Source organism: Hyla sarda, chromosome 9 (genome assembly GCF_029499605.1).
Source record: "Hyla sarda isolate aHylSar1 chromosome 9, aHylSar1.hap1, whole genome shotgun sequence".
In the NCBI taxonomy this organism is placed as follows: Eukaryota; Metazoa; Chordata; class Amphibia; order Anura; family Hylidae; genus Hyla; species Hyla sarda.
In genome coordinates, this window is record NC_079197.1 from 104,204,315 (window position 1) to 104,229,314 (window position 25,000).

Genomic DNA, 25,000 nt, shown 5'->3' on the forward strand with positions numbered 1-25,000 from the left:
AAAACAACTTATGAAGTTCTTTTTAGGAACAACCATGGTGAACACTTAGAAAAACATACAAACAAGTGGGGCTACAAATATTCTGATGACCTACCTGCATGTACCAATAAATAATCTAAGGTCTACAAGCAATCTGGGAAAAAATCAAAGAACCTCCTACCAACTTTAACTGCAAAGGAAGTAAATGAACGAAAAGGTGTTTAAAGGAGAAGACTCGTGCAAAAAAAACTTAGGGGATAAGTTTTAGTTTGCCGGAGGTCCAAGCGCTGGAGCTCCGGCTCTCCTCTGGAGCGGCACGTCACGACCCCCCACCCGAAGCGGGGGCCGCCACACCCCCCTCCATATATCTCTATAGGAAGGGCGTTCGGCTATCATCAGCTCTCCCATAAAGCTATATGGAGGGGGCTTGGCGGAGTCATGACACGTGGCTCCAGGGGAGAGCAGGGGCTCCGTATAGGAAGCCGAGGGGGGCCCCAGTGCTAAGACCCTCCACGATCTAAAACTTCTCCCCTATCCTGATGATGGGGGATAGTTTTTTTTTGCATGAGACTACTCCTTTAAGAGGAGTTTTCAACAATCTGTTGGAATCCATGTGGCCCAACTATATAAAAAAAAAGTTATTTCTACATTTAACAAAGATTTCAAGGGATGTTATAATTGTCAGAAAACTCCTTCAAACACACAACAGAGCAACTCAGCATGGACACTAGCCACAGAGCATCTCCTCATGAACTTGGCTGCAAATTCCTGCCAAAAAGCACAAAACACGACAGTGCTAGTAGACTGTGCCACAGATAACTGCCGCTTTTGTTTATTTATATGGGATTCAGTCTGTAAAACGCTCTAATTCCAAGCTTCTTCCTATTAGCCCCAATAGGAAATATTTTTATATTCAAAATTATGCTGATGATCTTTAATACAAAATATTTACAAAAATGACAAATTTTTCACAACTAGTATTTTCAATAGAAGGTAAAAGAAAAGCTAAAACATACAGAAAAACATCATGGCCCTCATTTACTAGAGGTGCACCGAAATGGAAATTTCAGAAACGAAACTGAAATAAAAAAAAATGTCCGGCCGAAACAGATACCGAAACCGAAAATGACTTCTCCCCGTCTTCTGGTAAAATGCAGCGCTCCGCTCATTATATTAGATTCCCCCACATTAGATTGCCAGCTCCCCCACATTAGGTCGGGAGTTCCCCCACATTAATAGGCAGCTCCCCCACAATAGTAGGCAGCTCCCCCACATTAATAGGCAGCTCCCCCACATTAATAGGCAGCTCCCCAACAATAGTAGGCAGCTCCCCAACAATAGTAGGCAGCTCCCCCACATTAATAGGCAGCTCCCCAATAATAGTAGGCAGCTACCCCACAATAGTAGGCAGCTCCCCCACAATAGTAGGCAGCTCCCCCACAATAGTAGGCAGCTCCCCCACATTAATAGGCAGCTCCCCAACAATAGTAGGCAGCTCCCCAACAATAGTAGCAGTTCCCCCACAATAGTAGGCAGCTCCCCCACATTAGGTCAGCATTTCCCCCACAATAGTAGGCAGGTTCCCCACAATAGTAGACAGTTCCCCCACAATATTAGGCAGCTCCCCCCAACAATATTAGGCAGCTCCCCCCACATTTGTAGGCAGCTCCCCCCCCCCCACATTAGGTCAGCAGTTCCCCCACAATAGTAGGCAGCTTCCCCCCACCCCACAGACAAACAGCTTCCAGCCATATACAGTGTATGGCTGGAGGCTGTATGTCTGTACTGCTGCCCCCACAGTGATCCGGTCACCGCTCCTCCGGCCCGGGGTCACATCTACTGCTATGGCTTATGGATCATAGCAGTAGGTGCCGGGACCGGAGGAGCAGTGACCGGAACACTGAAGAAGATGACGCGCCGCCGGTCACTTACCAGGCCCCGGCCAGTGCGCGTTCTCCTGCGACGATCCTGCGGTCCTCCTGCATCTCTATGGTTGTACACACGGCACGAGACGTCTATGGTTGGATGTCTCGTGCGGTGTGTACAACCATAGAGGCGGAGAAGCGAAGGACCGAAGGAGGACGCGCGCTAGCCGGGGAATGGTGAGTGACCGGCGGACATCCTTATGTCCCAAAAAGATTTTTCAGGACACAGGGATGTCCGGGATAGGAATACTTCTTTTTATGTGCCGGTCCGGGCATGCTGGGAGTTGTAGTTTTACAACAGCTGGAGGCCCCCTGGTTTTTAGTATACAGTATTAGTTTTTATATGCTCTGGTCGGCCCCCGCCTGCAGCAACACACAGGAGCCGGCCCGGGCACATAAAAAGAAGTATTCCTATCCCAGAGAGCGCGCCCCCCCAGATGTTGCGCCCGGTGTGGCCGGCCCACCCTGCACCCCCCACGCTATGCCTCTGGCACTGGCAGTGTTTGTAACTTGTGCTGTGGGGGGCAGGGGAGGTTGGTTATTATCGGCAAATTTTTGGTTGTTTCGGCATTTCCCCAAAATAGCTATTTTCGGCCGATATGTATTGGCCGCCGATATATCGGTGCATCCCTATCATTTACTATTGCAAACCCGACATGTTTTGTTGAGTTGTGCGCCAGATTCTGTCGCATTGCACCAGAAATTCTGTCTGTGCCAGATTTTGCGCCAGAATTGAAAAAAACCCCGACTAACTCTCCATTTTGCAAAAAAAATAAAAAATTAAAAAGGGGCATGGCCGCTGGGAAAAGGGTGTGTGGTCCCGACATTTTCACAAAAACCCAACATATTTACTAAGGTTTCCACATAAAATGTGATGGATTTGAGCTGAGGAAAACCAGACAGATCAGAGCTTGTGTAAAAAAAAGCAAAATGTAGGGAAAGTGGAAAATGTAGGGAAACCTTAGTAAATACTGTGGAAAATAAATTGTAGGGAATTAAAACCCACAAAGAAACCTACACTCCACTCTTAGTAAATGAGGGCCCATGTCTTTTTCGCCTACTTACCGCGTCAACAATGTCACCAACATCTTTGTCCATGTCTGCACAATATGACCGGAACTGTGGCGCGGCTTCAGTTTTTGGACCTTTTTTTCTAAGCCACTTAAGCCCTTAAATAAGGTAGAACTTTAGCAGAAAATACTATTTTATTTTCTATGAGAACATCAACACTATTAACCGTCATCATGCAAAGCAATAGATTTAGAAGATGTTGATCTAGTAATGGCTATTATTGATAAAACAATTTAGGGATGTAATTAGGGGGGTATAGAGGGTGAAGTCACACCAGCAGTCTGATAACTTTCAGACTGTTTAGGGTGTATTCACAGAATGTATGCTGCAGATTTTAATGTAAACAAATTGACTGAACACAGCATAAAATCTGCAGCTTCAAATATGCAGAGGATACTGTACATGTGAATACACCCTTACGCCTCTTTAATTAAAACATGTGTGATATAAGTCGCTAGAGGCAATCTCCTCAGCCAGTATAAATGGAAAATCTTCTTTCCTGTTAGTAATTGTTTATTGATGAATAGTAACAAGCTACTTGATATCTAATTTAGATACCAGTACACCAGTATGGGGTTGTCCACATATGTCCTGAAACATAGATGACAGAAGGCCACTGTAAAGTACAGTGGTCCCTCAACATACGATGGTAATCCGTTCCAAGTGGACCATCGTTTGTTGAAACCATCGTATGTTGAGGGATCCGTGCAATGTAAAGTATAGGACAGTGGTCTACAACCTGCGGACCTCCAGATGTTGCAAAACTACAACACCCAGCATGCCCGGACAGCCAATGGCTGTCCGGGCATGCTGGGAGTTGTAGTTTTGCAACATCTGGAGGTCCGCAGGTTGAAGACCACTGGTATTGGAGGTTATACTCACGTGTCCCCGTTGCTCACGTGTCACCGCTGCCCTGGATGTCGCCCTCCATCGCTGTCGCCGTGTCCTCAGGGTGTCCCCGACGCTCTGGCTAGGCCTCTGCTTCCCCGGCATCCTCGCTCTCCATCGCCGCCATCACGTCGCTACGCACGCCGCTCCTATTGGATGACGGGACGGCGTGCGCAGCGACGTGATGGCGACGATGAAGAGCGCCGACGATGCAGGGGATCCCAAAGAGGACGCGCCGGAGCCCCGAGGACAGGTAAGTGATCGTCAGCGGACCACACGGGGCACCGTAAACGGCTATCCAGTGGCAGCTGAAGCAGTCTGCTCTGCCGGATAGCCGTTTATCCGATGGCCCTGACATGCAAAAGCATCGTATGTTGATGCTGCCTTCAACATGCGATGGCCTCTGAGAGGCCATCGTATGTTGAAATGATCGTATGTCGGGGCCATCGTAGGTCGGGGGATCACTGTACATTCTTTACGTGATGTATACTGTACAATTCAGAGTTCCTATACCTTTGAATTTCTTTCTAAATCCCTTCTTTTCTTTTTTTTGTATTTTCCTGCAATAAACACAAACACAACAACAAAATTATAAGTATATTTGTATAATAACTTGGATTTGTCAGGTCTTAAATGCATCCCGTCTCAGTCTATATACAGGGATATACAGTATTCTAGGTACAATAATAATACCCAGTACAAAATAATTCACAAACAAATCAAAATTATCTTACAGGCAGTGGAAAAAAGCTTCTATATTTACAGACTGTCGGAACTGTTGGGTGGGTGGAAGAAGCAGGACTCAGACTTTCATGCAAAAGTTTACACAAAAATATTGGAAGAGATCATAGAAAACTGGACAGCACCCTGTATAAATGATATGTGAAACATGCAGCCGACAATGCTGGAAGTGATGGGCCCTTACAAATGATATAACAATCATTCTTGCACCTATGCCAGCACAATGAATAAGTGATGTAAAAGGCTCCATACTAGATTGGAGCTTGTTTAGTGCACATGTAGAACCATCTAACAGGAACCTTTTTACATTTTTAGGGAAGGTGCATCCAGAATTCTTAGTAGACACATCTCAAGGGTGTGCAGATTTGGGATGTAAAGGCATTTTATTAGACAAATCCCAAACAAATCTTCAGAAAGTTGTACTTAACCCCTTAAGGACCCGGGGTGTTTTCCACTTTTGTTTTTTCCTCCTTACCTTTCCTTCTTTCAAATTTGCACCTAAAAATCCATATGTGGATTATTTTTTGCGCCACCAATTCTACTTTGTAATGACATCAGTCATTTTACCCAAAAATCTACGGCGAAATGGAAAAAAGAATAATTGTGTGACAAAATTGAAGAAAAACGCCATTTTGTAATTTTTGGGGGCTTCCATCTCTACACTGTAAATTTTTCGGTAAAAATTACACCTTCTCTTTATTCTGTAGGCCCATACGATTAAAATGATGCCCTACTTATGTAGGTTTGATTTTGTTGTACTTCTGAAAAAAATCATAACTACATGCAGGAAAATGTATACGTTTAAAATTGTCATCTTCTGACCCCTGTAACTTTTTTATTTGTCTGCGTATGGGGCGGTATGAGGGCTCATTTTTTGTGCCGTGATCTGAAGTTTTTAGCGGTACAATTTTTGTATGTAATTTTTTCATGATATAAAAAGTGACCAAAAATACGCTATTTTGGACTTTGGAATTTTTTTTGCGCGTATGTTTATTTTTATTTACACAGTTTTTTTAGTTTTTTTTACGGGAAAAGGGGGGCGATTCAAACTTTTATTAGGGAAGGGGTTAAATGATCTTTATTCCCTTTTTTTTCCCACTTTTTTTTGCAATGTTATAGCCCCCATATGGCTAACATTGCACTCACTGATCTTTTACATTGATCAATGATTCTGCAGCTTCACTGCTCATGGCAGGATCTCAGGCACTGAGCAGTCATTCGGCGATCGAACACCAGGAGGCAGGTAAGGGGACCCTCCTGCTGTCCTACAGCTGTTCAGGATGCCACAATTTAGCTTCGGCGATCCCGAACAGCCCCCTGATCTAACTGGCAACGTTTTACTTTCACTTTAGACGCGGCATTCAACTTTGAACGCCGCTTTTAAAGGGTTAATAGCGCACTGCACAGCGATCAGTGCCACACGATATTAGCCACGGGACCCGGCCTCTTACATTGTAAGAGGCCGGGCCCGACCTGCTGTGGTCCCGCATTATAGAACGGGAGCGGACTCAGGGCGTACAGGTACACCCTAAGTTCTTAAGGAGTTAACCTTTCTAATATACTTCATAAGAAAGTTTTATTCCCTTTTTTATAGAAATCATGGCCTATAAAATCATGGCTTTTTCCAAGCTGAAGCACAGACACGGACAAAGTCCAGTAAGTGAGGGTGGGCTAGCACTCCTTTGTGCTCTCTCCTGTCTAATAGTACTCCTCTGTGCTCTCTCCTGTCTAATAGTGCTCCTCTGTGCTCTCTCCTGTATGATAGGACTCCTCTGTGCTCTATCCTGTCAGATAGCGCTCCTCTGTGCTCTCTCCTGTCTGATAGCAATCCTCTGTGTTCTCTCCTGTCTGATAGCACTCCTCTGTGCTCTCTCCTGTCTGATAGCACTCCTCTGTGCTCTCTCCTGTCTGATAGCACTCCTCTGTGCTCTCTCCTGTCTGATAGCACTCCTCTGTGCTCTCTCCTGTCTGATAGGACTCATATGTGCTCTATCCGGTCTGCTAGGACTCCTCTGTGCTCTCTCCTGTCTGATAGCACTCCTCTGTGTTCTCTCCTCTGTGCTCTCTCCTGTCTGATAGGACTCCTCTGTGCTCTGTCCTGTCTGATAGGACCCCTCTGTGCTCTCTCCTGTCTGATAGCACAGAGGAATACTATCAGACAGGAGAGAGCACAGAGGAGTCCTATCAGACAGGAGAGAGCACAGAGGGATCCTATCAGACTGGACAGAGCACAGAGAAGTCCTATCAGACAGGAGAGAGCACAGAGGAGTACTATCAGACAGGAGAGAGCACATAGGAGTACCATCAGACAGGAGAGAGCATAGGGGAATACTATCAGACAGGATAGAGCACAGAGGAGTCCTTTTTCCTGTCTGATAGGACTCCTCTTTGCTCACTCCTGTCTGATAGTACTCCGCCGTGCTCTCTCCTGTCTGATAGGACTCCTCCCTGCTCTCTCCTGTCCTATCAGCATAATTTAGATGCTTTTTCTATATATATATATATATATATATATATATATATATATATATGTAGAGTAGTTAGGAGTAGCCGTATTAGTCCAGTGATGCAAAAAGCAAAATCATCGGTAGTTGCAGTATCTGTAATACCTTTTTTATTGGACTAACAAGATTTTGTAGAGACCAGCTTTTGGGATTCCTCCCTTTATCAAGTCATAAGCATTTCTGAGCTCACAAGGGGAAAACACACGTTCTATCTCACAAAATGTGCAGGGGTTAAAACAACATATGTGGAGAATGGACATTAAGTTGGGCCATAAATTGTATAGCTATAGGACGATAGATACAGATAAGGATGAGGGGGGCGGGCAGGAGAGCAGAGGTGAGAACGGTGAATACGCTGGACAGAGGAGAAAGGACAATTTTACAACAGAACCATAGACTGAAGATAAGACTTAGACAGGGGAGGGGGAGCAGGGGTGTAATGGTGTCAGAGCAGGGAGAGGGAAGACAGTTTAGCACAGGTTATAGGAAATTTTGATAATGGGATAAGAAGCTTAAATCCACATTAAGTCCTCTGTTCTTGGAGTCATAAAAAACTATCATTTTGGCTTCAAATGTCTTTCTTTCCTGGATGTTCTTGAAGTTTCCTTTCAAGATCTTGATTTTGAGGTCCTGTAGGGAGTGACCTGTTTGGGTGAAATGGTGTCCAACTGGGGTGCAATAGTCCTTTTCTCTATGGTTGTTGATGGACAATCTGTGGAGGTTCATCCTTTTATTGAGTGGCTGATTGGTCTCACCAATGTTACATCCCAGGTCACACTTGGTGCATTGTATCATGTAGACTACATTCTCTGTGGTGCAGGAGTATTGTCCCTTGATGTTGTAAGTCTTGTTGTTGTGGGAGGCCTCAGAATTTGTGCAGATGTGTTGACAGAGTTTACAGCGTGGTTTGGTGCAGGGTTTGGTCCCATTGTCTGTATCTGATGTTTCTGGGGGTAGTTTCCTATTGACCAGCTTTTGTTTTAAGTTGGGTGGTTGTCTGAAGGCCAAAATGATAGTTTTTTATGACTCCAAGAACAGAGGACTTAATGTGGATTTAAGCTTCTTATCCCATTATCAAAATTTCCTATAACCTGTGCTAAACTGTCTTCCCTCTCCCTGCTCTGACACCATTACACCCCTGCTCCCCCTCCCCTGTCTAAGTCTTATCTTCAGTCTATGGTTCTGTAGTAAAATTGTCCTTTCTCCTCTGTCCAGCGTATTCACCGTTCTCACCTCTGCTCTCCAGCCCCCCCCCTCATCCTTATCTGTATCTATCGTCCTATAGCTATACAATTTATGGCCCAACTTAATGTCCTTTCTCCACATATGTTATTTTAACCCCTGATTATTTTGTGAGATAGAACGTGTGCTTTCCCCTTGGAATCCCGAAAGCTTGTCTCTACAAAATCTTGTTAGTCCAATAAAAAAGGTATTACAGATACTGCAACTACCGATGATTTTGCTTTTTATACACATATATATATATATATATACATACATATATACATATATATATAGATATTTTTTTGGTATTTTATTTAATTTTATTTTTTTTGGTAATCTGATAGGGAAATAAAATACCGTATTTATCGGGGTATACCACGCATCGGCCTATAACACGCACCCTCATTTTACCAAGGATATTTGGGTAAAAAAAGTTTTTTAACCAAATATCCATGGTAAAATGAGGGTGCGTGTGTGCGCGTGTATACCCCGATACACCCCCAGGAAAGGCAGGGGGAGAGAGGCCGTCGCTGCCCGCTTCTCTCCCCCTGCCTTTTCTGGGGTCTAGAGCCCTGCTGCCGGCCCTTCTCTCCCCCTGGCTATCGGTGCCGCTGCCCGTTCTGTCCCCTTGACTATCGGTGCTGGCGCCGATAGCCAGGGGGAGAGAAGCGGCGCCGACAGCCAGGGGGAGAGAAGGGGCAGCGGCACCCATTGCCGGCGCCGCTGCCCCGTTGCCTCCCCCCATCCCCGGTGGCATAATTACCTGGGTCGGGTCCGCGCTGCTGCAGGCCTCCGGCGCGCGTCCCCTGCGTCGTTGCTATGCACGGCGCGGCGCACTGACGTCATGCACGTGCAGCGCATAGCAACGATGCCGGGGACGCACGCCGGAGGCCTGCAGCAGCGCGGACCAGACCCAGGTAATTATGCCACCGGGGATGGGGGGAGGCAACGGGGCAGCGGCGCCGGCAATGGGTGCCGCTGCCCTTTCTCTCCCCCTGGCTGTCGAAGCCGCTTCTCTCCCCCTGGCTATCGGCGCCGGCAATGGGGCGCCGGCACCGATAGTCAGGGGGACAGAACGGGCAGCGGTGCCGATAGCCAGCGGGAGAGAAGGGCTGGCAGCAGGGCTCTAGACCCCAGGAAAGGCAGAGGGAGAGAAGCGGGCAGCGACGGCCTCTCTCCCCCTGCCTTTCTTGGGGGTGTATCGGCGTATAGCACGCACATAGACTTTAGGCTAAAAATTTTAGCCTAAAAAGTGCGTGTTATACGCCGATAAATACGGTATTTCATTGAGAACAACTCCTTTAAAATGTATGTTCACACTGAGAATTGAAGAGAAATAATTTCAATCAGAAAAATCTTTTTTTGCCGTTTTCTCCCTTCCATTAACCCCTTAAGGACCAGGGGTTTTTCTGTTTTTGCACTTTCATTTTTTCCTCCTTACCTTTAAAAAATCACAACTCTTTCAATTTTGCACCTAAAAATTCATATGATGGCTTATTTTTTGCACCACCAATTCTACTTTGTAATAACATCAGTCATTTTACCCAAACATCTACGGTGAAATGGAAAAAAAAATCATTGTGAGACAAAATTAAAAAAAAAAAAACCTGTAAAAATGACACCTTCTCTTTATTCTGTAGGTCCATACGATTAAAATGATACCCTACTTATATAGGTTTGATTTTGTTGTACTTCTGAAAAAAATCATAACTACATGCAGAAAAATTTATACGTTTAAAATTGTCATCTTCTGACGCCTATAACTTTTTTATTTTTCCACGTATGAGGTGGTATGTGTGCCGTGAAGTTTTTAGCAGTACCATTTTTGTATTATTCAGACTTTTTGATCGCTTTTTATTAATTTTTTCACTATATAAAAAGTGACCAAAAATACGCTATTTTGAACTTTAGAATTTATTTGCGTGTGCGCTATTGACCGTGCAGTTTAATTTACAATATATTTTTATAATTCGGACATTTCCTCACGCGGCGATGCCAGATAGGTTTATTTTTATTTACACTTTTTTTTTCTTTTTAACCCCTTAAGGACTCAGACAATTTAATTTTTACGTTTTCATTTTTTCCTCCTCGCCTTCTAAAAATCATAACTCTTTTATATTTTCATCCACAGACTAGTATGAGGGCTTGTTTTTTGCGCGACCAGTTGTCATTTGTAATGACATCACTCATTATATCATAAAATGTATGGCGCAACCAAAAAACACTATTTTTGTGGGGAAATTAAAACGAAAAACGCAATTTTGCTAATTTTGGAAGGTTTTGTTTTCACGCCGTACAATTTATGGTAAAAATGACATGTGTTCTTTATTCTGAGGGTCAATATGATTAAAATGATACCCATTATTATATACTTTTATATTATTGTTGCGCTTAAAAAAAATCACAAACTTTTTAACCAAATTAGTACGTTTATAATCCCTTTATTTTGATGACCTCTAACTTTTTAATTTTTCCGTATAAGTGGCGGTATGGGGGCTCATTTTTTGCGCCATGATCTGTACTTTTTTTTGATACCACATTTGCATATAAAAAACTTTTAATATATTTTTTATAATTTTTTTTTTATAAAATGTATTAAAAAAGTAGGAATTTTGGACTTTTTTTATTTTTTTTCGTTCACGCCGTTCACCGTACGGGATCATTAACATTTTATTTTAATAGTTCGGACATTTACGCATGCGGCGATACCAAATATGTCTATAAAAAATGTTTTTTACGCTTTTTGGGGGTAAAATAGGAAAAAACGGACATTTTACTTTTTTATTGGGGGAGGGGATTTTTCACTTTTTTTTTACTTTTACTTTTACATTTTTTTTTACACTTGAATAGTCCCCATAGGGGACTATTCATAGCAATACCATGATTGCTAATACTGATCTGTTCTATGTATAGGACATAGAACAGATCAGTGTTATCGGCGATCTTCTGTTCTATGCTCGATCACAGACCAGAGCAGGAGACGCCGGGAGCCGCACGGAGGAAGGAGAGGGGACCTCCGTGCGGCGTTATGAATGATCGGATCCCCGCAGCAGCGCTGCGGGCGATCCGATCGTTCATTTAAATCGCGAACTGCCGCAGATGCCGGGATCTGTATTGATCCCGGCACCTGAGGGGTTAATGGCGGACGCCCGCGAGATCGCGGGCGTCGGCCATTGCCGGCGGGTCCCTGGCTGCTATCAGCAGCCGGGATCAGCCGCGCATGACACGGGCATCGCTCCAATGCCCGCGGTTATGCACAGGACGTAAATGTACGTCCTGGTGCGTTAAGTACCACCTCACCAGGACGTACATTTATGTCCTGCGTCCTTAAGGGGTTAATGAGAAAAGGGGGGTGATTCAAAGTTTTATTAGGGAAGTGGTTAAAAGGGGTCACTTTTTTTTTTTTTTTAATTTAGCGTGGGAATTCTGCTAGCAGAAATTCCTCAGTGAGAATAGGGCAGCAAAAAGTCCATTGGAGTCAATGAAACTTTTATTTAAGGATAAATTGGAGCAGAAAAAGCGAGCAGAATTACTCGAGTAAACTCTTCTCTAATTCCTCAGTGTGAACATCCCCTAACAAGATACATGTGTTTTGTATCTATGTTACTGTAGAGGTCTAGGGCTGATTGTTTTTTATTACCTGGATGTAATATCACTTTCCATGATTGTGTAAGATTCATCGGATGTGTTGACAGAAGCTATTTCATCACACTTGCCAGAATCTTCTTTCTGCTCAGTGGCTGGGTTATCATCCAAGGCCTGCACTATTGCTTCATTTATACTTGTAAATTCTGAAAAAATTTTGATCATTTGTTCTAAGACTGAAAAGAAATTGTGCAAAAAAAAAAAAAAAAAGTTTAAATCAGTTACAAATTATTTTTCAGATTGTAAAATCCTGTTTAAATGGGGCACTGCAGCGAAAAGTAACTTATCCCTATCCACAGAATAGGGGATACGTGTCAGATCGCGGGGGGTCCAATCCCTGGGACCCTCTGCGATCTCCTGAACAGGCCCGGCTTTCTGAGAGGAGCACGTGCTGGGTCTACATGCACTCCATTCATTCTCTATGGGAGCATTGAAGAGGCTTGAGCCTCATAGAAATGAATGGGGCGCGTGCCAATCCCAGCACACACTCCTCTCAGAGAGCTGAGACCATTTAGGAGATCATGGGGGGTCCCAGTGGTCGGACCCCCCTGCGATCTGACACTTATCCCCTATCCTGTGGATTGGGGATAAGTTAGTTTTCGCTGCATTATCCCTTTAAGTAGATAACACATGCATCAACTAAATTTACAATATAAAAAATATTTTTCTCACATTTAGATAAACAGCTTTGTAGATTGTAGCTCGATATGTAGATTTCATTACCATAGTTTAAAACAATTAAAAAATGCAACAACCTTAGTAGACATGAACCTTTTAATGTGTCCTAGTATTCCAGTATTAGTTTTATAAATAGCTCCCAGTGAGAAAGGAAAAGCGTTACAATCATTTAAAAACTTCACTTCTGAGACCTAATGCAATCTAAACTTTTGACATTTCTGGGCAACATGTCAAAAGTTTTTTTTTTTTTTTACACCAATGTAGTAGAATATGGCACTCTTAATCCTTTCAATGGTGCTCAAGAAGGCTCCCACTCTTTAAATTCATAGAACAAAACACTTGGCACTCAAATAATGCAATGTGAGTTTTATTTCATACGCAATCCAAATTAGATAATGTTTCAGTCAAACATTGACCTTCATCAGATCACGGATCACAGATTCACTTGGGACTTAGGTCGCACTTCATATTTGCCCACACCACGGTTTTAGGCCGTCTGAACATCTTACTCTGCAGCAATCCAGGATCAGAATATTTGCCCGAAACGTTATCCAATTTGGATTGCGTATGAAATAAAACTCACATTGCACTATTTGAGTGCCAGGTGTTTTGTTCTAAAAGTTTTTTTTACTGCGCAATATACCATATTATACTCGAGTATAAGCCGACCCGAATATAAGCCGAGGCCCCTAATTTCACCCCCCAAAAAACAGGAAAAAAAAGTTATTGACTCGACTATAAGCCTAGGGTGGGAAATACATCATCCCCCCATGTCACCATCCAGACCCCGTCATTAACACCCCCGTCATCATCACCCTGTCATCATCACCCTGTCATCATCACCCCCGTCATCATCCCCCTGTCATCATCCCCCTGTCATCATCCAGACGCCCGTCATCATCACCCCTGTCATCATTCCCCCCCTTCATCATCACCACCTGTCAATCCCTTCATCAGTGGTCTTCAACCTGCGGACCTCCAGATGTTGCAAAACTACAACTCCCAGCATACCCGGACAGCCATCCGCTGTCCGGGCATGCTGGGAGTTGTAGTTTTAAAACATCTGGAGGTCCGCAGATTGAAGACCATTGCGGCCTTCGTCATCATCCAGACCCCCCCTTTAGTTTTCTACTCACCTCCCCTCGGTGGGAAGGAAGGGTGAGCTTATCCGGGCCATCTATGCTGCAGGGACCGTCCGGTGGGGAGGGTTAGTCGTTCCGAGCTGTCCATTTTCACCGGGAGGCCCTCTTCTCCGCTCCGGGCCGGCCCCGGACTAGTGATGTCGCCTTGATGACGACGCACAGGGACGTTCATGCGCATGAACGTCTCTGTGTGTCGTCATCAAGGCAACGTCACTAGTCCATGGCCGGCCCGGAGCGGAGAAGAGGGCCTCCCGGTGAAAATGGACAGCCCGGAACGACTAACCCTCCCCACCGGACGGTCCCTGCAGCATAGATGGCCCGGATAAGCTCACCCTTCCTTCCCACCGAGGGGAGGTGAGTAGAAAACTAAAGGGGGGTCTGGATGATGACGAAGGCCGCAGTGGTCTTCAAACTGCGGACCTCCAGATGTTTTAAAACTACAACTCCCAGCATGCCCGGACAGCGGATGGCTGTCCGGGTATGCTGGGAGTTGTAGTTTTGCAACATCTGGAGGTCCGCAGGTTGAAGACCACTGAGAAGGGATTGACAGGCGGAGAGTTCACTCGAGTATAAGCCGAGGGGGGCGTTTTCAGCACGAAAAATCGTGCTGAAAAACTCTGCTTATACTCGAGTATATACGGTATGTTTTTTTCTGGTGGGCCATCGTTCAAGAGTCCTGTATAAAGGCACAAATATTAATATCCTTCAACAATTCCAGTCTAGCCTCTATTAACAAGAATTTTAAGCAACCCTGTAGGTACAGAGAATTTTTCTTTTATCGTAGTTCGTCATAGTTAGTAGGGGTCCGTATTATTGTGTTAACTATAGCACCCTAGTTGTCGTATTTTTCTGTAAAAAACACCCCACCTGCCACCTTGTATCTGCTATAGCTACCCTTGAGTATATGTTGAATGCTAAGCAATTGAGTACAATTTATTTTAGCTTAAAACCAGGCATCTTTGAGCATGTGAATTGATATTATCTGAAGATTTTTGTTATGCATTGTCAGACAGAGAGTAAACTCATCACATTGGATGACTGTGTCATAGAGAGAAGTGGACGGAAATACCAGAAACAGTAGACAAAGCAGCCATGTATTAATTATCCCTTACAATTCTGTCTTGGGTTGGTTTATACAGGCTTATGAGTACCCTAAGATGACTGATAAATATTTTACCATGATGGAAGCAAGAAAATAGCATAACCTAACAAAATAATGACCGCTATTTACCATAATTAGGGTTAAAGGGGTTTTCCGACCAAAAAATATTGATGGCCAATCCACAGCATAGGCCATTAATGGTTAATTCAAAACTATTAAAAAACATAAACAGGAAGGGCCATCAATAGTTTAAGTCATGACTTTGTTTGTAGTGGTGGTGATGGGTTCATGCAGGACATCTTTCTTACACTTCAATAAGAGATGCTCTGCAGTAACTCAGAGCCACCACTACAAATCATGTATGGAGTTGAGGCTTCCAGCTCCCATATATTGTTTATCTCGAACACTGTGGCTGTGCCAATCCACTTATTAGCGGGGCTGGCAGCTGTCTACTGTTGATGGCCCTCCTGTGTATGGCCTTTAATAGTTTTTGACTGGAATATTCAATTATTTCTGGGATTTGATGTGACCAAAATTCCCGAAATTCCAGAATTTTGAATTTTATTTTTGTTTACGTCATTCACCATAAGGGATTGGTAATGTTATATCTTATTAGTTTAGACAATGTTGCATGCAGTGATACAAAAGAGAGAGGGAAAAAAGAAGTATGAAGAAAGGTATAGAAAGGTTTTTAGCAATGTGGCCTATGTAGCTACTGCAAGGTGACAAACTTCCCCAAGAAAACTCAGAATGTGAAATCAACATCCAATTGTTTTAAATGGGAAATACCGTATATACTCGAGTATAAGCCGACCCGAGTATAAGCCGAGGCCCCTAATTTCACCCCAAAATCCCAGGAAAAGTTAATGACTCGAGTATAAGCCTAGGGTGGGAAATACATCATCCCCCCCTATCATCATCCAGACCCCCGTCATTAACATCCTCATCATCATCACCGCCTGTCATCATCCAGACCCTCATCATCATCACCTGTCATCATCCCCTTGTCATCATCCCACACCCCCCCTTCATCATCCCCTTGTCATCATCCCCACCCCCCTTCATCATCCCCTTGTCATCATCCCACCCCCCCGACATCATGCCCTTGTCATCATCCCCACCCACATTCATCATCCCCTTGTCATCATCCCACACCCGCCCTTCATCATCCTCTTGTCATCATCCTCTTGTGAACTATCCGCCCTCAGTGGTCTTCAACCTGCGGACCTTCAGAGGTTTCAATACTACAACTCCCAGCAAGCCCGGGCAGCCATCGGCTGTCCGGGCTTGCTGGGAGTTGTAGTTTTGAAACCTCTGGAGGTCCGCAGGTTGAAGACCACTGCGGATTCGACATCATCCAGCCCCCTCTCACCCCCTTTAGTTCTGTACAGTACTCGCCTCTGCTCGGCGCTGGTCCGGTGCTGCAGGACTGTCCGGTGGGGAGGTTGTCCGGTGGGATAGTGGTTCCGGGCTGCTATCTTCACCGGGGGCGCCTCTTCTCCGCGCTTCAGGCCCAGAATAGAGGCGTTGCCTTGACGATGACGCAGAAGGACGTTGGTAATGAACGTACCTCTGCGTCGTCGTCAAGGCAACGTGACTATTCTGGGGCCGGGCCCGAAGCGCGGAGAAGAGGCCCCCCCGGTGAAGATAGCAGCCCGGAACCACTATCCCACCGGACGACCTCCTCACCGGACAGTCCTGCAGCACCGGACCAGCGCCGAGCGGAGGTGAGTACTGTACAGAACTAAAGGGGGTGAGAGGGGGCTGGATGATGTCGAAGGCCGCAGTGGTCTTCAACCTGTGGACCTCCAGAGGTTTCAAAACTACAACTCCCAGCAAGCCCGGACAGCCGATGGCTGCTCGGGCTTGCTGGGAGTTGTAGTTTTGAAACCTCTGGAGGTCCGCAGGTTGAAGACCACTGCGGGTGGAGAGATCACTCGAGTATAAGCCGAGGGGGGTGTTTTCAGCACGAAAAATCGTGCTGAAAAACTCGGCTTATACTCGAGTATATACGGTAAGCCACCCACACTTATATTTATATTCATGTATATGCACCTATATGTATGAGAAACACCCCCTATTTTTATCTCCATATGCATTTTATTTTAACCATTTTATATTTGTATTTCTATTTTTGTTTTCGTTAGCGTTTTTAATTTATTTATTTATTTATTATTATATCTATTTTCACCACATTTTCTAGCTCATGATTAGCTCATGATTATCATGCTCATTACTATTTTTAGCCACAATTTTTTATTTATTCATTAATTTTTTCAATTTCAGTCTACACCAATCCTGGAGATTTGGTTCTTTGTCATCATTATTAAGCACCCTCACTTCCACCTTCCATACACGCATGCACATTAGCACACAATATCACCTTACCTTCCCTTCTTTACACACGTACACATACCTATCATTGTAAATTATACCTATATGTGACCAATACCCCAGCTATATGTATGGCATCAATACCCACCACCATACATTATCCCCACATATGTTATTAATCAGGGGTCAAGTCCTGCAGGAACGCATGGGAACTTAGTTCCTGCACTTTTTCCAGAGCAGGAACACCATTCCCATTAGCAGGACCAGCCCTTGAGTGGAAATCATGGGTGAGTTCCCTCACTTTTTTTTACAGGAATTGACCCCTGTTATTAATGCTGGAGATTATGTGTCTGCTTACATAGTCTGTTTATGATTATTACAGATTTTGATCAACCTCAGATATTGCCTATGATGATACCATTTGTTTTTTTTTATATAATACACTTTTTTCTCCTGACTTCAAGAACAGCGATATTTGCTGAAATCCATCCCACTTTTCCCTTAAGGTATACAGCCACTAAAGAAAGGAGCAGCAGACACCTGAAATGCGTGTGGACTTTAATTGACCCCTGCCACCACTAGCAGTTCATGCAGACTTCATCACGAGACTGAATATCCTGGGACGTCACTAACACACAGAACCACTGACTCACATGAGCAACACGCGGACCTGCCCAGCTCATTACCCGCTCCCCCTCAGCGCTCGCAGCAGGGGAAGGCTTGCCTATTGGATGACCGCCTGTGTCAGCTTGCAGCACTGACGGCGGTAGAGCAACGAGATCTACAGCAACTCACAGAATCACGGGTGAGGGGGACACAGTCCCTTTGAACTTTTTCTCTTATAGGAAAGGCAAATCATAAGAAGGATCGGTCTTCTGACCTCATCTGGAACATAGACCTCTTTTCCCACAGGGAATCTGGGCACGGCACATAGTGCTTGCATCACACTACATTGTAGTATTCTAGGAAACATCTTTCCCCACAGGATCATGAATCTAACACCAGCTGACCACATCTGTCAGGGACCAACCAGGGGACAGGGAGAGTAAGCCCTAAACTTACAGTGTGAATTCGGGTAGAAAAACAGGCATGGTCGCACATCTACAATCTTGTATATTGATCTGCTTGCTTCTCAGCATAATATCAAAAACTAACAGGTTGTTAGTATACATTTTTGATCAAAAAGTACAAGCCCACTCGGCAGATCAAGGCGACCTATCCAGAGTGGGTCCCTAACGTCCCTAGCATAAAATGGCGCAGCACCGGGCGGCGACCACCACCGCCGCTACACCAATGCCCACAGGGGGGAACGACCCACCGGCAGAGCGGCCCCAATGCCACTCAAACCAGTCTATGGGCCGCACCCCCCGCAGACACGGCGCCACGGCAGCAACGGACGCCGCACAGCACCATACCAGTGTGAACAAGGTATAATAGCTTTACCATGCTCTCCCAGTCAGACTGGGAGGCTGCTAGGAAAGAAATGGCCCAGGTGTAGCTAACTACTACTTATATAGGGTTGGGCTGAGGGGGTGGGGAAGAGTGCAGCACATGTTCAAACAAAAAAAAAAAGGAGGGGATAGAAATCTTCCCCACCCCCTCAGCCCAACCCTATATAAGTAGTAGTTAGCTACACATGGGCCATTTCTTTCCTAGTAGCCTCCCAGTCTGACTGGGAGAGCATGGTAAGTGAGCTATTACACCTTGTTCACACTGGTGTGGTGCTGTGTGGCATCCGTTGCTGCCGTGTCTGCGGGGGGATGCGGCCCATAGACTGGTTTGAGTGGCATTGGGGCCGCTCTGCCGGTGGGTCCCCCCCCGTGGGCATTGGTGTCGCGGCGGTGGTGGTCGCCGCCCGGTGCTGCGCCATTTTATGCTTGGGACGTTAGGGACCCACTCTGGATAGGTCGCCTTGACGTGGCGAGTGGGCTTGTACTTTTTGATCAAAAATGTATACTAACAACCTGTTAGTTTTTGATATTATGCTGAGAAGCAATCAGATCATTATACAAGATTGTAGATGTGCACCATGTCTGTTTTTCTACCTGAATTCACACTGATTTCTATCCCCCTCCTTTTTTTTGTTTTAACATGTGCTGCACTCTTCCCCACCCCCTCAGCCCAACCCTATATAAGTAGTAGTTAGCTACACATGGGCCATTTCTTTCCTAGTAGCCTCCCAGTCTCACTGGGAGAGCATGGTAAGTGAGCTATTACACCTTGTTCACACTGGTGTGGTGCTGTGCGGTGTCCGTTGCTGCCGTGGCGCCGTGTCTGCGGGGAGGTGCGGCCCATAGACTGGTTTGAGTGGCATTGGGGCCGCTCTGCCGGTGGGTCGTTCCCCCCTGTGGGCATTGGTGTTGTGGCGGTGGTGGTCGCCGCCCGGTGCTGCACCATTTTATGCTAGGGACGTTAGGGACCCACTCTGGATAGGTGGCCTTGACGTGGTGAGTGGGCTTGTACTTTTTGATCAAAAATGTATACTAACAACCTGTTAGTTTTTGATATTATGCTGAGAAGCAATCAGATCATTATACAAGATTGTAGATGTGCACCATGTCTGTTTTTCTACCCGAATTCACACTGAGCCCTAAACTTACCCTAAAACCGCTCTCCCTGACTACTTGCCCATCCACCCTAACCGGTGGATTGACAACTGGGCGCCAGTCTCTCCCTGAGCTAAAGTGCAGGGGCCTAATGAAAAAACACATACTAATAAATTAGTCAGTCACAAACCAGAAACATAACAGGAACATGGAACTCAATAGTATAAGTTCAGAGGACACAGATCAGTGAGCAGCACAGGGGACACTATGGATCAGCGGTCATGAACAGAGGACTCAGAGGTTGTGAACAGAGGACAGTATAGATCCGTGGTCATGAACAGAGGACACTATAGATCAGCAGTCATGTACAGAACTCCAAAGATCTGAAATCAAGAACTAATAAAAATAGAGTACAAAACACCAGACAGGAAAACGGATAAGTCAACAGACTTTAGGAACAGACAGGAATATAGCATAATCCCCCAGAACATACAGTAGACACAAAGTCCCCATGGACCAGAAACAGGGATCTATCGCTAATAAGGAATATTTGCATTCCCTATGCAAAACCTCCAGTAGACACAAAGTCCCCATGGACAGGTAATAGGGATGCCCAGATACACAGGATATATTTATAGAACACTGTTCACACTGAACACACAAACTGGACACTTCAATCCTCTATAGGAGTAGCCATCAATAATAAATCCAAATAGACATAGTAGTATTGCACTCAATAACCAGCACCAGAATGCAGGAGAACTCTGGCTAAATAACTCCATCCCAGTTCTCATTCGATCAGAGCATTAACTATTCCCTATCCAGGTGGAATAGCAAACTGCTCTGAACAAACTAGTGTGTGAATACACACCTAAACAGAAAAATACAAAAACAAATAAATGAACATTACAAACATTTTTTTTGTAAAAAAGGTGCTTTAAAACTTGACTTTTAATATTCCTCTTAAAACACAAAAAGAAAAATTCACTGTTCTTACTATGTGCCGAGATAATGGTCTATAGAAAGCAAACCTCATGTAAGCAGCTAAAATATTTCAAATAGACAATTAAACTATCTGGAGTGCACTACATCATATGTGCACATCAGAGGTCCCCAGAATATAGTAACATCAAAATAGGTTCTCCCAACGCGTTTCTATCGCATGTAGTTGCAACGTCATCAGGGGAGTGTCCTTAAATTATTGGGGCTAAGTAATCAAACAATTATATTAGCATGATCTAAAGGTGATACAAGGTGCTCAACCCCAAGTGCAGTTGTGCACCTACATTGGAGTGGAGAACCCACACCTATGGATCACAATATGGATTCACTCCTGTGGCAGATGTAAACAATGACATTGGCTAACCCTCAAAACTGATGTAAAATGTAGACATTAGTCAGTATATCCTTATATGAAGGACACACCTGAGCCCGCACACCACACCAAGGTTTCTCAAGTGGTGCGGGACCTACCAACTAACCTACCTGGCCAGATAAATAAAACCAGGAACCAATTTACAGCAGCCTTAGGTCCGACTTGCAGATTGCTCCCCAGTTATCTCCAGTGTGAACTGAGCACACATACAATGGGAGAGGAGAGACTGGCTACAAGCCCCAACCTTGTTGGTTCATTTATAGCAGGCCTCACAGGTGAAGCCTTAATGCTACCCAATAAGATAAAAGGGTGCATTAGTATAAGCCTTGAGCAAAGACATGTCGGCTTATATTTGCTAAGTAATCAAACCCTCAATTAAATCCATCTCATAGAAAGTCCGTTATAGATTAAACTAAGCAGCAAATAAACCCCCTTAGCAGTTACAAAAATCAACCATGTGCATTGTCAGGTGGAGCATATAAGAAGGATTCCCTAAACATGACCCCAGATGTTGGACAACTGTTCGTTGATCCTGCAGTAAGTATGCAGGCAGCTCCTGCAGTGGCAGAAGGGTTGGCTGTGTTCGCCAGACCTGCGCGCTCACAGGATCATCGCAGCAGTAAAAAGGATTTTTCCCCCCATTTATCCACCCAGGTTTCCCAGGAGAAAGCACTACATTGGAAAACCAAGACTATTTCTTTTCCTTCTACAATAGAACTCCATATTTACTTTTTTAGCACAACTACATGTTTATTCTATTTTTATCTGATTTTTATGCTATCTAGTGTTTAGTATTTTATTGGTCATTATTTCAGTAGATTTCATACTACATAATATTTATATAAAATTTAATCTCCAGAGAGGGGTGGTCGCAAAGGGCTCTGTGCCACACCTCACTGCGTTTGACCACTTTATTGTATTTGAATAAAATAACAATTTACCCAGTATATGGTTCAACACTTTCCTTACTCTTGTCTAGCACTTTCTAATTCTGTTTTTCTTATTATTCTCCATCTACATTTTTCTTTGCCACCCTTCCCCCCCTCCTCAATTTCTATATCTTTCTTCATACTTATCTCCCCCCCCCCCCCACTGCACCACACCCCCACGTATCCCGAACAGGTGGAGCCTGAGGACTGAACTCTTTTTGCATTCACATTTATCTTACCCACTTTAGGCACTTGGGTATCTAGTGCCCCTCAGTTAACCTAGCTTTTTACCTGATAAGTTTGTGTTGTTGAGCTGCACACACCTTTTACTATATCTTACCATTGACTGATAGAATTTCAGTTATGAAGACATAAATAAGCCGATTTCTTTGCATTGATTCTGGTAGCCAATAGTCTAGAAGACATGTAATGTGCTTTCTAATAAAATCAACTTCTTCTTGACGTGTTTTAAATCTGTTAAATGTTGGAAAAAGAGATATTTTGTTATGTAAATGCAAATAAATTTACAGTATTTGCTTTTAGTCTTTACATTTACTTTAAATATCACTTATCAGTCATAAACACTGGTTGATGATTTGTGTGGAAGGGATTTATCAAAGCTAGTGCAAGCAGAATATGGAAAAGTTGCTCAACCAATCCTACCTTTTTGATGATGAACAAAGCAATATGATTGGTGGATATAGGCAGATACTGTACTTTTTAATGTGAATGTGTTTTTTACAGATTTGAGCCAGATACTGTTTCTATTTCCTTTTTAGTACATTATTATGGGAGCAGACATCTTGCCTGAGCTGTTTTTAACAGCATTTAATGATATGCTTTAAAGAGGTACTCCATTGCTAGACATCTTATCCTCTATCCGTAGGATAGAGGAAAAGATGTCTGATTTTGGGGGTCCCGCCCCTGGGACCCCTCTTGATCTCTGTGCAGACACACAGTGTTCGGAGCATGATGTTCTGAACATTTCCTGTCTGCACAGAGATCGCGGGGGGATCCCAGTGGCAGGACCCCCACAATCAGACATCTTATCCCCTATCCCATGGCTAGGGGATAAGATGTCTGTCTAGCAACAAAGTACACCTTTAAGGCAAGCCCCATGGACATAGGTACAATGAACATCTCCAGTGATGCATGCAGAGATACCAATTATGTTTTTTTTTTTTTATTGTAGAAGATTTTAGAAGACTTTTAATTGTTTAGTGGGGGGATTTTAAATATTAGGTGTAATGTCCGTTCATCTGGGTTTTGTATTTTTATGCTTTGGGTCCTGTTCAGACATTAGTTTTGTTTCTGAGTTTCTGTGTTTCTGTGTTTATTCTCCCTGGTTGGGAAGAGTTAACCGTTCAGCCCTAGGAGGATATATAAGGCATCTACAGGTGCTGCTCTGGGATGGCAATTACACCTGTTTCTCTGACCATGTTTGCATTATATTATGTCTGTTTGAGCACATGTACTCATGAGTTTTAACCATGGTTTACTGTCCTATTTGATATCTAGATTTTAGCCTGCGTTTTTTTAGTACCTTTATCGGATTTTAGTATTCTTGTATTGTTCATTCTGTATTTGCTGTGTTGCCTAGTCCATGTTCACACAGTGCGTTTGTCCGTCCAGTTTTGACCTTGTTTGATCCTGGATCTCCTAGGCTAGTATCCTGTTCTGAGCCTTGTGCTAATCCGTTTATCCAGGAGTGAGTTAGTCTTGTGTCTGTACCTTACCTGTTTAGTGTTCTGATATTAAGTTAACCAGTTCATCCCCTGCATCTCCTGTTTTTTTCTGCTGTATACTTATCCTCATATCTAGTCTTGTTCATATTATCATTTCTGCCATTAATCTTAATCCTGGTTTTTGAACTGTTTGTTAGTATGCTATATCCTGCCTGTTATATCTGTTTGAAGCTTTGTAGTATTCCCGTTATGTTCCTGACTGGTTTCCCAACATGTACAGTTTATTTTGTTTGACTCTTACGCACATGCACTTTAGCACAGGAAGGGACCGGGGCCCAGTTGTCATTCACCGCTAGGGTGTCTAGGCAAGTAGGCAGGGAGAGTGGTCTTAGGGGAGCTTTAGGGCTCACTACTCCCTGTTCCCTTCCCCTAAATCATGACATTAGGGATTTTTTATATACAGTATTTAAAGTGCCATAGAGATACCCCACCCCAATGATTGTTAGAACAAGCGAGATAAAAAGCTTGGCTACCCTTTTCTTCTCATCTCTGACTGCTGCATAAGATGGGATCCATACACTTACTTAAAATTCCATCTTCTGCAGCGAGCACCCAGACCCTGAATGATCAAAACAGCTGCTATTGTCTTAGTTATTCTTTTTTATCTGAAAAATTCCTAGAATCTTTTTCTACAGCCCTATGTTGTGACATGAGTTGATTCATTGAACAAGTTCTAGATGCCTTTCTTGAAAAATATAATACTACAAACTATAGTTATTAGATTTCTGTAAGTGAGTCATTGATCCAGGGATTTAGTCTCATATTTGGAATCTTTTTTGCCTTCTTCTGGATCAACACAGTAGGATTGAACCTTATTAACTAAAATGGCTGGATCTTAGCAAGCTGTAGCAGACAACTTTTATTTGTGACCAATCTTTGCTCTTACCTGTAAGTTACCTTTTTTTCCCTCTTGTTTTTAAAGTGAGCAATAAAACCAGAAGCAATGGATATAATTATTTTATATTCTTCCAAGGGATGTGCTTTGTGTTTTATATTGAAGAAGACATTCTGTATCTCAGAGTTAATCTCTTTATACAAAGGCTGATTCTGTAATTCCTCAGGCGGAGTATGCCAATCGAAAACAAACTTCTTGTAAATGGCCTTTGACACTGTAAAGAAAAAAAACACAGTAAGCTGGATAATTACGATTACAGGTGACCACACCTTTCAAA

At 43.9% G+C, this 25,000-nt stretch overlaps 1 protein-coding gene across 1 annotated transcript in view; it reads right to left on the reverse strand.

Annotated features, from left to right (window-relative positions):
- Positions 1 to 25,000, reverse strand: part of LOC130291910 (uncharacterized) — a 118,475-nt gene that overhangs the window by 64,821 nt on the left and 28,654 nt on the right. Inside the window, exons 3-7 of the mRNA XM_056541343.1 lie at positions 24,715 to 24,937; positions 22,424 to 22,557; positions 11,973 to 12,153; positions 4,377 to 4,423; positions 2,970 to 3,073 (exon numbers count right to left, since the gene is read on the reverse strand). Coding sequence (XP_056397318.1) covers positions 2,970 to 3,073; positions 4,377 to 4,423; positions 11,973 to 12,153; positions 22,424 to 22,557; positions 24,715 to 24,937 — 689 coding nt within the window. The remainder of the gene's footprint in view (positions 1 to 2,969; positions 3,074 to 4,376; positions 4,424 to 11,972; positions 12,154 to 22,423; positions 22,558 to 24,714; positions 24,938 to 25,000) is intronic.